The sequence below is a fragment of the Muntiacus reevesi genome, chromosome 10, assembly GCF_963930625.1.
Source record: "Muntiacus reevesi chromosome 10, mMunRee1.1, whole genome shotgun sequence".
In the NCBI taxonomy this organism is placed as follows: Eukaryota; Metazoa; Chordata; class Mammalia; order Artiodactyla; family Cervidae; genus Muntiacus; species Muntiacus reevesi.
In genome coordinates, this window is record NC_089258.1 from 15245563 (window position 1) to 15261172 (window position 15610).

Here is a 15610-nt window from a genome sequence, read left to right on the forward strand (position 1 = left end):
CCAGGACGGGTTAGGAAAGCGCCAAACCATTTCCAATATACCTTGTCATAAGTACTTCCTCCCTTTGGCTATTCTTGAGTCAAATGCTTTATAATAAACTGGTGATAGAGAGTAAAACACTCCCCTGACCTCTGCGAGCCATTCCAGCAAATTACTGAACCCAAGGAAGCGGGTATGAAGACTCCAGCTTTAAGGTCAATTGGTCAGAAGCACCAGTCACAACCTGGGACTTGGCACTGGCATCTGAAGCAGGGGGAAATCTTGCAGGACTGGGCCCTTAACCTGTGGGGTCTGTGCTAACTCTGGGTGGAGTCAGAATTTAACTGTAGGACCCCTAGTTGGCATCCAGAGAGTTGAAGAATGGCTTCATGTGAGGGAAAGTCCCCACATCTTTGGTGTCAGAAGTGTTTTATGTGTAGAGGAAACAGGTTTCCTTTTACCATCCAAAAGAACTGAATGCAGGGTCTCAAAGAAATATTTGTACACCCACGTTAATAGCAGCATTATACAAAATAGCCAAGAGGTAGGAGCAGCCCAAGAGTCTACTGACAGATGAATAGATAAACAAAATGTGGTATATCCATGTGATGGAACATTATTCAGTCTTAAGAAGAATGGAAATTCTGACATATGCTGCAACATGGATGAACCTTGAGGACATTATCCTAAGTGAAATAAGCGAGCTGAGAGATAAATACTGTGTGATTTTACTTTTATGAGGTATCTGCTGCTGCTGCTAAGTCGCTTCAGTTGTGTCTGACTCTGTGCGACCCCACAGATGGCAGCCCACCAGGCTCTGCCGCCCCAGGATCCTCCAGGCAAGAACACTGGAGTGGGTTGCCATTTCCTTCTCCAATGCGTGAAAGTGAAAAGTGAAAGTGAAGTTGCGCATTCGTGTCCGACTCTTCGCAACCCCATGGACTGCAGCCTACCAGGCTCCTCCGTTCATGGGATTTTCCAGGCAAGAGTACTGGAGTGGGCTGCCAGTGCCTTCTCCATTATGAGGTATCTAGAGTAGTCAAATTCATAGAGACAGAAAAGAGAATGGTGGTTGCCAAGGACAGGGGAAACGGAGGAATGGGGAGTTATTGTCTAAAGGGTATAGAATTTTGGTTTTGCAAGATGAGAAGGTTCTGGAGATGGGCTACACAGCACTGTGAATATACTTAACACGACTAAACTGTACACTTAGAAATGGTTAAGCTGATAATTGTATGCTATGTGTATTTTACAATTAATTTTTTTTTAAGTGAATTGAAACATGTCAGCACAATCATTCCTTCACTTGCTGCCCTGTCCCTCTGGTTTGCTGTCCTGTCCATCTGGTTCAGCTTCTATAAACTTAGAAAGTCAGAGCTGGCAGGGATTTGGGAATATAGTTCCGTTTTACAGATTAAAAAATGGAGGTAACCACGGCAAGGTGACTTGTGGAGCTCTCAGTGAGTTAGCAGTGAAGACAAGACCCCTGAAGTGAAGACAAGACCCAGTGAAGAGAAAGGCCCCTGATTCCCAGAGTGGGACTGTGGACTCACAGCCCCTGTGAGGACGGTCCATTGCTAAATGGTGCCGTGCTGTGCATGCATGCTCACTCATGTCAGACTCTGCAACCCAAGGGGCTGCAGCCCACCAGGCTCCTCTGTCCATGCGATTTCACAGGCAGAAACACTGGAGTGGGTTGCCATTTCCTCCTCAGACGATCCTCCTAACCCAGGGATCGAACCCACATCTCCTGTGCCTCCTGCTTGGCAGGTGAATTCTTTACTACTGAGACACCTGGGAGGAGATGATAAGAGCTGTCATTCAATCCTAGGTTCCTTCCCACATACCATTGGTCTGGGAAGTCGGGCAAGCCCAGGAAAAAAAATATACCTTGGTTAAAATTGACATGATCTGAATTTCAGAGTCCCCTGAACAAACCTGGAAGAAGAAGAGGAGAGAAATATAACCTACTTAAATGTTGACAGAGCATCCTGAGTATTGTTTTTTCCATTGAGTTATTTTGTAATTTTTCCCAACATGAGTCATTCATTACCCTTCAAGGCAGCCTGAATAAAATGACTTACTGTTTACTGCCTGCCTACAATAACATACCAGCATGAGGCATGCATATAAATTATTTTTTATTTTACTTTGATGATTGTGAAGATACCAACATATAAGATCGAATCAAAGCTAACAACTTTACTGGCAGTTAAGTGGTTGACTTTACTAAAATGAAGACATGTCTGCTTAAACCAAAAATATGTTCTCACTGGCACTTTGCTTTGGCTGGGACCTTTGAAATTAAGGCCAAGGTGCTGAGAAACACCCTCAACAGCATCGGCCTTTTACTGCCTCTGAAGCACTCTGGATACCTGGGAGGGCACATAGGTGTGTGGGCCCCGCAAGTGCCTTGGAAATGATCCCTTCACCAATTGTTTGAAAAGATTCACTTTCAGCTGGTAAGGCTTTGCCCGGGTACGTTTCTCAGGGTAGATGACGGCTCCTTGTGCAGCACATGAGGTAGATTCGCTTTGCATTTTGCAGACATTCCTGTTGTGCCTTAACCAGACGGGCGAGTGCCACAGCCAAAACAGCTGGGAATATTCCCCGCTTCCCAGTCTGCAAGCCAGTCTGCAATTGTGCCCCAGGTTCTAGACCTTCAAATCTTGAGAGATGTTTTCTTCATCCACAGGTTGTTTAGGTTTTAATTGGCTGCCTAGAGTTAAGAAGGAATATCTCAAGCCTCCTGCCATGCTGAAAGAAGAAAAAAAAACAGTAAAAATAAATTCCCTAGGTGGTACCATCAACAGTTACACTCTTGATAAATATAATCAGCCTAATTTTTTTTATACTTTGGCTACTTATTTCTTTTTTCAAATTTTGTTGAAGTATAGTTGATTTATAATGCAGTCAGCCGAATGTGAAGGAAATTATCGAACCCCCTGTTTTACTTCCTCAAATATGTGGATTAATTGATGAGAATTAGCCCTCTTATTTACAAATCTTTGGCAGCAGAAAAAGAGCAGGTCAAATCTAATACATAAACTTGGAGAAAAATAAGCACCTGGTTATTATTGGAATGGAGATTCCCTGGTGGCTCAGACGGTAAAGCGCCTACCCACAATGCAGGAGACCCAGGTTCGATTCCTGGGTTGGGAAGATCCCCTGCAGAAGGAAATGGCAACCCACTCCAGTACTCTTGCCTAGAAAATTCCATGGATGGAGGAACCTGGTGGGCTACAGTCCATAGGGTCGCAAAGAGTCGGACACAACTGAGCAACTTCACTTTCACTTATTATTGGAATAAACGATATACTATTATCCTAAAATGGTGTCCTACCTCTGAGACCCCAAAACGCCTTTCGAAAGTATCTTAGTCACTCCTCCCAACATCTTTAACACATGTGCTCTGATGGAGCACAGATTTAGTGAGGCCCATTCACAAAAGGAAGACCGCAATGTAGGGTCTTTCCTGTGAGGAGGACACATGAATTAAATTCAGATCTCGACTCTGAATTTTCACTACATACATCCCCATTAACCACATGAGCAAGTATGCCATAAAAAAAGATGAACTGAATATTTCAAGTAAAATTTATCCTAGGAATTGTAACATCAAAATACCTCCTGCTCTTTCACTTATAACATATTAATCAGGCTTTTAAAATTCATGTTACTAAGATGAACTCATTTAAAAATCCCACTTACCAAATATTTAACCCTACAAAGTTTAACACAGAGAAAATGTAGTCTCCACCTACTAACATTCCAATGTAGGCCACGGATACATTCTGCAAAAAGAGAGCATTAGTGATCTTAGAAGTAAAGGATTTGGGGGGAAGATACATACATATGGTGAAATCTGAGACAAAATATTTTAGTTACTTTTCAAAAGGATTTGCATATAGTAGGGATTCATGGAATATTGAATATGTGAATAAAAACTATAACATATGGCTTTATAAAGACAATGAAGTCAACTATAGCACTATAATCACAGAACTGCATCATCCATACCTTCTTCCACATACTATACCAGGAAAAAGATGTAAGAGTTAGGTTGTAATCAGCTTTTCAGATCTCATCTCTTTATCATCACTGGGTGGGAAATTTTAATCATATTAGTCCTAAACATAAACTGATTAAGACAGCTGACAAATTCTAAGCAGTGCTCTGTCCAGTATATTGTCAATGGTTTTTGGGTAGCCAAGAGATAAGTCTACCGATGAAGCACTCTTTCGTCATAGAAGCTCATGTGAATAGAAACACAAAGCAACTGCAGAACGGAATTTAGAATGCCTCACCCTCCAATTCATTAGTGTGTGTACTCAAATGCTGTATACACACACACAGCATATACACCAATCCCAGAGCTAATCACCTTATACAGATCTAGACTGAAAACAGTTCTTTATAAGGATCCCCTTAGTCAGCAATATTTTCCCAGAAAATCAAAATGCAGATCACACTGTATCTTGTCGCAGAAATTTGTAATTTTTTCAGCTATTTTACTTGGTTTTCCCAGACCATCCCTTCTTTCCATCCCCAATTTAAAAGTTACTGAGGATGAGATGGTTGGATAGCATCATCAACTCAATGGACATGAGTTTGAGCAAACTCCAGGAGATAGTGAAGGACAGGGAAGCCTGGCGTGCTGTAGTCCATGGTGTTGCAAAGAGTCGGACACACCTGAGTAACAGAACAACAACCTATAAATTAGCAGGTCTTCCCTCTGTCTTGTGGATTAAAAGATTAGAAAACGTAAGAAGGGATTACCCAGACATAGCTGAAAATATCACAAGCCTCCATTCTTACTGTACCACGGATAATAACAACAATAAAATTAAACAGTCAATTCCCCAATTCTGGTGTGTATTTCAAGGCTTCAACCACTTACCTTGATGGCTCCAACCACCTACCACGGATAATAACAACAATAAAATTAAATAGTCAATTCCCCAATTCGGGTGTGTATTTCAAGGCTTCAACCACTTACCTTGATGGCTCCAACCACTGCCGTCGTCAGGGCTGAATTGTAATAGCTGCACAAAACTGTGGAGTACATCAACAGAAACCTGCGGCAAGGAAGCAGACACCTGAGCGAAGAGTCAGCAAGCATTTAAACACAGCTGTTTTAAACAAATAAAAAAGAAAAACACGATGAAGATTTTAAAGCCTACATCTTAAAACATCTCCTTACTAACTTCAACTTTTTACAGGAAAATGGTCTAGTCGTGCATTAGCCAAACTTTCTACCTTACGTGTCCTTTTCATTTTATCTGTGCATTTCCCGTCAGTGTTTCCACAAAAGGGGCGTAAAGACAATAAGATTTTTTAAATGATCTGAACTGTTTCACTTAACAGCTTTCAATCCTCTCTGCGGATCAGAATCACCTGATGCACTTGTAACACCATGATGCCTGACAGTCTCCTTCGTCTGGTTTGAGGTGGGACCCCAGACATGTGCCATATCAAAGATCTGCGGATGATTCTAACGTGCAGCTAGTTCTGAGAAACACTAGTGTTAGCAGAGAAAGCTGCTGAACGATTGCTAGCTTTGGACTAAGAAGATTTAAATAATGGGTTCCATATGCCTATAATACTCCTGTACCCTACTACCAAAGTTAATTCAACAGGTATTCAGCATTGACCAGTATGTCTAACACTGGTCAACAAAATGACTATGGAATCATGACCAGGCATCAGAGAAGAAAATATATATACACATACACAGAAAAGAAAGAAGAATCCAATCAAAAGTAAAGAAATACATTCATTTCATTCAAGTAGTAAAGAAAATTAGGTGTAACCTAAGTAGGGTGCAAAATTTCATCCACTGGAATCAGACGATTAAATGTTGAAAGAGGTTACCATTAAAACTGGTTGAGAATGAAACTGGAAAGATACAGAGGACATAAGATGTGTTGGATTTTAAAGCTAAATCCTAGCTTGGAAACTGTACTCTAAGGAAGGGCTCAGGCCCCAGGCATTAGGGAGACTCCCTCTGGGGCAATGTACCTACTAGTTTCAGGTCCAGGTCCAAATTTCTGATTGCTAACAACAGAATCTAGATCACTAATATGCAACACAATAACTGTTTTTAGCCTGAATATGTTCATTACCAAGGATGACAGAGAAAAAATATTAGAGATAATATACATCAAGTTTTTATACTAAGTTAAGGAATAAACTCAATTACAAATAAATTTTGTAATCTTCAGAATAATGTATGTCTTTGTTATTAAGGTAATTACAACAATTTGACAAGTGAGAGAATCTAACATCTTGACTTTTGTTGTCTGTATCTGAAAACTGAAATCTATGTTAAATTGCCAATTTTCACTTGAAAAGAATACAAAAATCTAAGTCTACACACAGTATTCTGATGTTTAAGAGAAGGTGATTTACCACATTGCCAAGTTTGGTTTCCTAGATTTCAAAGAGTTTCTAGGTTTTAAAACAACCTGGCCCATCAGCTTCTCTAGGGTCTTATGACCTTGGAATTGTTAGAAAAAAATCAGGTAAATTACATTTGTAAATCACATTTAAGATGTTTAATTTTTTTTTAATTCACTAAGTTATGAGACTGATTTACAGTAAGCTGTTTAGGAGATTTCAACCACTTGACTTAAACCATTAACCAAATAATGAAAGTATTCTTATATTAATACAAAAATTACTAATTTTATAAATAAAGCAAGAGTATTTATAAATTGGCCTAAGAAAATCCAAGGTTTTTTTTTTTTTTTACAGTTTTAATAAATTCAACATTAATTTTAGTCCCAGGCAGCTATAAATAACCCAAAGCATGCATAATAAAAAGATTTAAAAAATCAACCTGATGTTGTTTGTTGCCTGCTTTTCTGGGCCTGGGTAGTAAAAGCATATGAGCCACAGCATCTGCCCTGGAGGAGCTAAGAGTCTAATAAAATAACAGAAATCACAACTCCTGGGAGGGGCCCAACCCAGTTTCCAGAACACAGAAAAGCTTCCTGCAGGCTTCCTAAACTGGAGTGCAGCATTATACCCAAGACAACCATGGATGTTCTTTATGTTCCAGTTTTGCTTAAAATTTCCTAATCCAGGATTTCAAACGTGCAATGTTTTCTTCATTCCAAATTTTAGTGAAACCACCTTGGCCAATATCCATCTACCATGAATGTGGGCCACTAGGACACTCACCCACCAGCTGGCCTGAGTGAGGGGAGGAGTCCCTGTCTCCAGCCTCCTGGGGAAATCCGAATTAGCAGCAGTTCTCCTAAGTGCCAGATGGCGTCTGATACAGGAACAGCCCACTTTCTGCAGACAGACAGGCTGCATTTCTTTTGTTGTTGTTGTTCAGTTGCTAAGTCCTGCCCGACTCCTTGTGACCCCGAGGACTGCAGCACGCCAGGCTTCCCTGTCTTTCACTATCTCCCGAAGTTTACTCAAATTCATGTCCATTGAGTCGGTGATGCCATCCAACCATCTCATCCTCTGTCGCCCCCTTCTCCTCCTGCCCTCAATCTTTCCCAGTATCAGGGTCTTTTTCTAGCTTCATATCTGCTGGCCAAAGTAATGGGGCTTCAGCCTCAGCATCAATCCTTCCAGTGAATATTCAGGGTTTATTTCCTCTAGGATTGACGAGTTTGATCTCCTTGCACTCAAGGGACTCTGAAGAGTTCTCCAGCATCACAGTTCAAAAGCATCAGTTCTTCGGCACTCAGCCTTCTTTATGGTCCAACTCTCACATCCATATGTGACTACTGGAAAAACCATAGCTTTGACTAGACAGACCTTTGTCACCAAACTGATGTCTCTGCTTTCTAATACACTGTCTAGGTTTGTCATAGCTTTTCTTCCAAGGAGCATAGCTTTTCTTTCATGGCTGCAGTCACCATCCACAGTGATTTTGGAGCCCAAGGAAACAAAGACTGTCTCAGTTTCCATTGTTTCCCCCATCTATTTGCCATGAAGTGATGGGACCAGATGCCATGATCCTAGTTTTGTGAATGTTGAGTTTTAAGCCAGCTTTTCACTCTCCTCTTTCACCTTCATCAAGAGGCTCTTTAGTTCCTCTTCGCTTTCTGCCATTAAAGTAGTATCATCTGCATATCTGAGGTTTTTTATCTTTCTCCCAGCAATCTTGATTCCCACTTCTGATTCATGCAACCCAGCATTTCACATGATGTACTCTGCATAGAAGTTAGATGAGCAGGGTGACAATATTCAACCTTGATGTACCCCTTTCCCCGTTTGGAACCAGTCTGTTGTTCCATGTCCAATTATAACTGTTCCTTCTTAACTTGCATACAGGTTTCTCAGGAGACAGATAAGGTGGTCTGGTATTCCCATCTCTTTATGAGTTTTCCACAGTTTGTTGTGATCAACACAGTGAAAGGCTTTAGGATAGTCAATGAAGCAGATGTTTTTCTAGAAGTCTCTTGCTTTTTCTATGATCCAACAGATGTTGGCAGAGAGAGTAACTATTATATAAAATGACTAGGCCCAAAGGAGTATATTAAAATTTTCTAAGAAATATAATAGTTTTCTATATGCAAAGGACCTTACAGTCCTTTGGCTAAGACCAAGATTCTGAACTAAAAGACCCTCCATTAACTCAGTGCAAAGGAAACCACTTTTAACACCAAAAATATCAATCTTCACATGATAGTTTTGATTTTAGCATCTATGAATTAATAAAATGAAAAGACATTTAAAAGCACTGCTGAATTCTCAGTAGCTTTCTGCCATTCCATACTTTTAAAAATAAGACATCATCTGTGTACATCTGAAAAACGATGGCACATATACAAGATACATTTATTCAGACAACAGATACCAGCTGGTGTTTATAGGGCCCCAAGGGATGGAGGTGCTCATGTGGAAACCCCTGGACCAGAACCCCTGCTCAAAAGTTTCTTCCTGTTTCTGAAAAATAACACAAAAAATAACTGACTAACCCAAAGTTGGATGGCACCCTCCTGGCAGCCACAAGCAGAACCTAAATGGCCTTGTTTACATCTTGTTGTTGATTACTATTCCACGTACAAGTATATATAGAAATTCAACACGAATGATCAAGTAATAAAAGGCCACTTCCACACTCCTTCCACCAATCACAATGATACCCAAGCACATCACTCTCTCATTCCAGATTTCAAAGAACTTCAAGTACTCTCATCTGGCCCAACTCTAGTAAGAACTCACTGTTACCCCAGACCTCAGTGGTGTGCCAGGGAAGCCAAAGTCATGGGATAAATATGGCCCATTTTCCCGGAGCCTGAGTTCACACTAGGATGTGGTTTGTTGGGCAATGATGGGGATATCTAAACTCTTTGAAGGTTCTGTCACTCCAGTGCCCAAGCAATCAGCAGAATCATCTTGTCTTGGACCCTACATCTTGGCAGTATCGGGGAAGTTTCAAAGAATAGAACATTTTTTATACTGTGAGCAGGGAAAACAGATACACTTGTATTTCTATTAAGGAACATATTACTGCTTCAGTGAGATCAAAGAGGCTGCTGTGTGCATGCTCGGTTGCTTCAGTCGTTTCCGGCTCTTTGCGAGCCTGTGGACTGTAGCCTGCCAGGCTCCTCTGTCCATGAGATTCTCCAGGCAAGAATACTGGAGTGGGTTGGCATGCCCTCCTCCAGGGGATCTTCCCAAACCAGGGATCAAACCTGTGTCTCCTGTGTTGCAGGCGGACACAGGGACATTCAGGCCTTTACTGACTCAGCCACCAAGGAAGTCCATCAGAGAGGCTGCTACTGGGGCAGAAACAGAATAAAATAATTGCCTCCAGGGCCTTGGGGCTGGTGCCAGCTGCTGGTGTGAACGAACCGGAACCTGTCACTTCTGGGCAAGATTAAAAAGACTAGCAGAGCTAGCTTTTTAAAATCTAGTTTGTCTACTTAAATTTCAGTCTTATTTTACCTTTGCCTGTGTTAAATTATCATGGCTGCCACAATCCGGTTTACCTGCCTGATGCAATTTCACTTCATCATAAGCTTTATTTACAAATTCTTGATTACAAATAGCATTCCTTAGAGTTGAATCCTTAACCATAGCTCAAAAGAAAAATCTGCCCTTTTCACCAATCTGTTGGCTTCTTAATGTACATTTTCAAAGTGTTAGAGTTTTTAAATTACATTTTCAACTCTGGATAGAGGTTTGGTGGTCAGAAAAAGCAAGTTGGAAACACAAACTTGAAAGCAGTGAAAATAAGAAAGAAACTGACAGAGTTCTCTGGAGTCAAGGGTTGGAACGCGCACACATTAATCCTGTGGCTCCTTGAGCTTGAACCAAAGCGAAGGGACAGTCTGAGCCCAGTCCCAGCTGCTCTGAAAACCAAGGATGTGCTCAGAAGCTTACAATGGTTTGTATTACTGCCAAGAAGCAAATGATCTGTTCATAGTGTCCTCTGAGTGAGAAAGTATAAGAAAGCGGCATTCTGAAAAATGCACCATGACAAAATAGAAGTTTTCTTCTAAAGCAGTTTCAGACTTAAAACTTGATGACTGAAGATGAAGTAGACATAATAGAAGAAATAATAAAAAGGCAGAGGAAGCAGAGATCAAATTGCCAACATCGGCTGGAACATCGAAAAAGAGAGAGTTCCAGAAAAACATCTATTTCTGCTTTATTGACTATGCCAGAGTCTTTGACTATGTGGATCACAATAAGCTGTGGAAAATTCTGAAAGAGATGGGAATACCAGACCACCTGACCTGCCTCTTGAGAAACCTGTATACAGGTCAGAAGCAACAGTTAAAACTGGACATGGAACAACAAACGACTGGTTCCAAATAGGAAAAGGAGTCTGTCAAGGCTGTATATTGTCACCTTGCTTATTTAACTTATATACAGAGTACATCATGAGAAATGCTGGGCTGGAAGAAGCATAAGCTGGAATCAAGATTGCCGGGAGAAATATCAATAACCTCAGAAATGCAGATGACGCCACCCTTATGGCAGAAACTGAAGAACTAAAGAGCCTCTTGATGAAAGTGAAAGAGGAGAGTGAAAAAGTTGGCTTAAAGCTCAACATTCAGAAAACTAAGATCATGGCATCCAGTCCCATAACTTCATGGCAAATAGATGGGGAAACAGTGGAAACAGTGACTGACTTTATTTTTCTGGGCTCCAAAATCACTGCAGATGGTGATTGCAACCATAAAATTAAAAGATGCTTACTCCTTGGAAGGAAAGTTATGACCAACCTAGATAGCATATTAAAAAGCAGAGACATTACTTTGTCAACAAAGGTCCATCTAGTCAAGGCTATGGTTTTTCCAGTGGTCAGGTGTTGAACTGTGGTGTTGGAGAAGACTCTTGAGAGTCCCTTGAACTACAAGGAGATCCAACCAGTCCATCCTAAAGGAGATCAGTTCTGGGTGTTCATTGGTAGGACTGATGTTGAAGCTGAAACTTCAACACTTTGACCACCTGATACGAAGAGCTGACTCATTTGAAAAGACCCTAATGCTGGGAAAGATTGAGGGCAGGAGGAGAAGGGGACAACAGAGGATGAGATGGTTGGATGGTATCATCAACTCAACGGACATGGGTTTGGGTAGACTTTGGGAGTTGGTGATGGACAGGGAGGCCTGGTGTGCTGCAGTTCATGGGCTTGCAAAGAGTCGGACATGACTGAGCAACTGAACTGAACTGAATCATAAGTGATTTGATTTAGGTCACACCTGAATTGCCTAGTGGTTTGATTAGATCTGATAGAGTACCTGAAGAACTATGGATGGAGGTTCATAATATTGTATAGGAGACAGTGACCAAAACCATCCCCAAGAAAAAGAAATGCAATAAAGCAAATTGGCTGTCTGAAGAGATCTTACAAATAGCCGGGAAAAGAAGAAAAGTGAAAGGGAAAGGAGAAATGGACAGATATACCCAGCTGAATACAGAATTCCAAAGAATAGCAAGGAGAAAGACTTTACAAGTGAACAATGCAAAGAAATAGATGGAAAAAATAGAATGGAAAAGACTAGAGATCTTTCAAGAAAATAGGGGGTTGATGCAAAGATGTGCAAAATACAGGACAGAACTGGTATGGACCTAACAGAAGCAGAAGAGATTAAGAAGAGGTGGCAAGATACACAGAAGAACTGTACAAAAAGGTCCTAATGACCTGCATAACCATGATGGTGTGGTCACTCACCTAGATCCAACATCCTGGAGTGTGAACTCAAGTGGGCCTTAGGAAGCATTACTATGAACAAAGCCAATGAAGGTGATGGAATTCCAGCTGAGTTATTTACAATTCTAAAAGATGATGCTGTTAAAGTGCTGCACTCAATATGCCAGCAAATTTGGAAAACTCGGTAGTAGTCATACAACTGGGAAACATCAGGTTCAAAGAGAGTAAATAATTAGTCCACAGACTCAGAACTAAAAAGCAGCAAAGCCAGGATTCAAATCCAGGCCATCTGATTCCAGAGAAGAGGCATCAAACTGTTAGATTGATGTCCTCAAAAGACCCCCTTTAAAAACTGTTGCTTAGTCACCAAATCGTGTCTGACTCTTTTTCAACCCCATGGACTGTAGCCTGCCAGGCTCCTCTGTCCATTGGCTTTCCCAGGCAAGAATACTGCAGTGGGTCACCATTTCCTTCTCCAAAAAACTGAGACTTACCTAATTTTCATCTTTAAAGTTGTAGAATCTGAAATATTGTTTTTATCACTTACTGATTATTTCTAATTACAATGGCCTTATGAGATTTTACTTGCAAAATGACTACTGATAAAATAATAATTAAGAATATTTATCAAGAGCGTCTTTGTTTTCTAGGAAGCACACTATTAACTGGGGAAAAAAATGTATAGAGTTGTAGACAGATGGGGTCAAGATTCTGACAAAGAAGTCCCAGAAGTTGCCAACTCACATCCAGGCACTGCCTACCCCACCTCTCACTGCAGATAGTTGACATCAAAGGGTTTGTTTCTTGATTTTCTGAATGTAATGGCTACACAGTAAAGTGCAAGTGAAAAAAAAAAAAAGCAGTATCTTATCAAGTTTCTAATGACATTAGACAAAACTAAAATTCGACTCTACTGTTTACATATAGGTGAACAAAGGCTTAGGGAAGGAAAGGTACCAGTCAGAGTTTGTGTGATATGAGCTCAATTTTTTATTATTTGGAATGGGGGGAAGGTAATTGACAAAGAGTAACTCACAAACACAGGCTAGTAGATTTTTTCCAAAATTATTTGTTCTCAGTAAGCAACTGGGATATAAATATCTTACTATGGTTAGGCATTCAACAATGGCTGCCTAAGTACTGGGAGCACTTAGTACTCACCACTGCCAAACAATCAATGCTTGGAAAGAACACATTATTTGAGAGAATACTGGTTTTGAAAGAGGCACAAGAGGTTGCCCAAAATCCCTCCTTTGAAAACAGGAGAAGCTGGGTACAGGATCAGAGTACATCAGGGCAGAGGCCACTGCAAAACAACACTCTCTGGGCTTGAGCCCTGGGCCAAACCTCAAATGAGAAGAGACGCTAGCCCACTAGCCCAGACCCTCAAAAAGGCCTGAGCGGTCCAAGTCAGGAGCACCCCTGGCTACCAGCAAGACTAAAAACAATCTGTCCATTCAAGAAAGTTTCTCAAATTCCTAATTTTGGTCCACAAAATTGTGATTAATTAAGATGAATCTTAATGATTAAGACTGAATCATATGCTTACAAATCACAGGTCACCAAATACCCAAGAAAACAAATCATAATGACATTCACAAACACATATTGAGTCAACAACCTATATATTTAGATTCTCAATAACTGCAGATATTGGACTCATCAGATACAGAATAGCTATGTGTGTAATATTTAAAGAAATAAAAGATACAGTCACAAAGATAACCAACAAAAGAATGTCATGAATGAACAGATTAAATTAAAAAAAAAAAAAAACTGTGGAACTTTTACAAATAAAATTGTTAAAATCAAAAACTCCAGTGGGGAGGAGCGAGAAAGGAATAGGGGATTAAGATGTACAAGCTGCTATGTATAAAATAATCTATAAGGATGTATAGTACAACACAGGGAATATATCCAATACTTCATAATATCTATAAATGGAGGACTATAACCTTTAAAAACCGTGAATCACTATGCTGTGTACCTGAAACACATATAATTGCTGTTGTTTAGTCACTAAGTCATGTCTGACTCTTTGCGACCTCATGGACCATATTGCCCACCAGGCTTCTCTGTCCGTGGGATTCTCTTGGCAAGAATACAGGAGTGGGTTGCCATTATATGTTATTGCACATCAACTATACCTCAATAAACTATAAATTTTTTTTAAAACTCCAAGAAATAGGCTAAACATTACATCAGACACAGCTAAAGAAAGAATTACTGAGCTGGAAAATATACATAAACACTTTTACTGCATGAGACTACATTACTGCAAGTAAGATCGAGTTTAAGAATTGAAGAGTGTTGATCAAAGAGATCATGAGTTGTCTCAGTCCATCTACACAACAATGAAAATTGTAGTACTAGTAATCAAAAAAATAATAATAATAAGGGGAAATGCATGTTTCTTCACAGGAATAATCTTTTGATAAGTAGTTCCAAGACAGTCATTCAAAGACCCTTTTTCATGGAGTAAGACACAAGTGTTTGCGTGTACATGGAGCCCAGCCCAGGAAGGATACTTCAAAGACTTCAAGCAGTGGAGAGGAAGTCTCTTCAAAACTTCTAAAGAGGAAAACTTCAGTGAGCGCCACAAGGCAGGGAAGAATGGAGGGTAGCTTATGTTCCCCTGTGCATTCTTTTGCAGCTTTTAAATTATGTGTTATCTATTAATGAAAGGGAATTTTCAAGTTTGGGGAACATATAAAAAGACGCAAGCTGCAAGGCCCCTCAACAGAATGATACACCTGAGGAAAATTTTAAGAACAAAAGCCTAAAATTATTGGACAATGACCTTAGCAAATCTCCTCAGAAAACACCCTGAATATAACAGGTACAGCACTACAGAAAACGGTTATTTCCACATATTTATGTGAGGTGAGAATCTTGGGAATCTCGGGATATTGGGACAAAGGCAAAAAACACATTTGAATGTGATAGGGGAGCTGACTTTATTTCAAACTAACTTTCAGAAATCAATAGGCAACATCATATTTTGGAGGTCATGGGTCCCGATCCACTCCTCTGCTACAGGGCTTTGTGAAATTGCTCAGTCATGTCCAGCTGTTTGTGACCCCATGGACTGTGGCCTGCCAGGCTCCCTAATCCATGGGATTTTCCAGGCAGGAGTACTGGAGTGGGTTGCAATTTCCTTCTCCAGGGCAGCTACAGGGCTACGTCTCAGGAAAAGCTGGAGAAGCACAGACTAAGGGATTTTGACAAAGCAGAGAGAATGTACATTTTGATTTGACTTATCAAGAGATACCGTAGACCAAAGCTTCTTCTTATCTATGGCTTCTTACCCCAAAAAACAGGAAAGAAGAAACTGTATGATAAACAGAACATTCTTCCATTGATTGAACTCAGTAGCCTATTGTTAAAAAAAAAAAGCAAAGAATACTAATGGTTAGAGTAATAATACTGGTTTTATCAATTTGCACACTCTAGTACAAATTCCACTTTCACAAACAGAAAAATACAGTTTCAAAA

General features: G+C 40.3%; 1 protein-coding gene across 6 annotated transcripts in view; it reads right to left on the reverse strand.

The window, feature by feature from the left end:
- Positions 1-2085: 2085 nt before the first annotated feature.
- Positions 2086-15610, reverse strand: part of SLC35D2 (solute carrier family 35 member D2) — a 53022-nt gene continuing 39497 nt past the window's right edge. For 3 of the 6 annotated variants that reach the window (XM_065947152.1, XM_065947151.1, XM_065947156.1), the window contains 4 exons: positions 15424-15491; positions 4979-5057; positions 3691-3773; positions 2087-2736 (listed from right to left, as the gene is read on the reverse strand). In XM_065947152.1, the coding sequence (XP_065803224.1) occupies positions 2634-2736; positions 3691-3773; positions 4979-5057; positions 15424-15491 (333 nt within the window). In that variant the 3' untranslated portion in view covers positions 2087-2633. Of the gene's footprint in view, positions 2737-3690; positions 3774-4978; positions 5058-15423; positions 15492-15610 lie in introns of all 6 variants that reach the window. The other 3 variants (XM_065947155.1, XM_065947153.1, XM_065947154.1) reach the window with 3 other exon arrangements.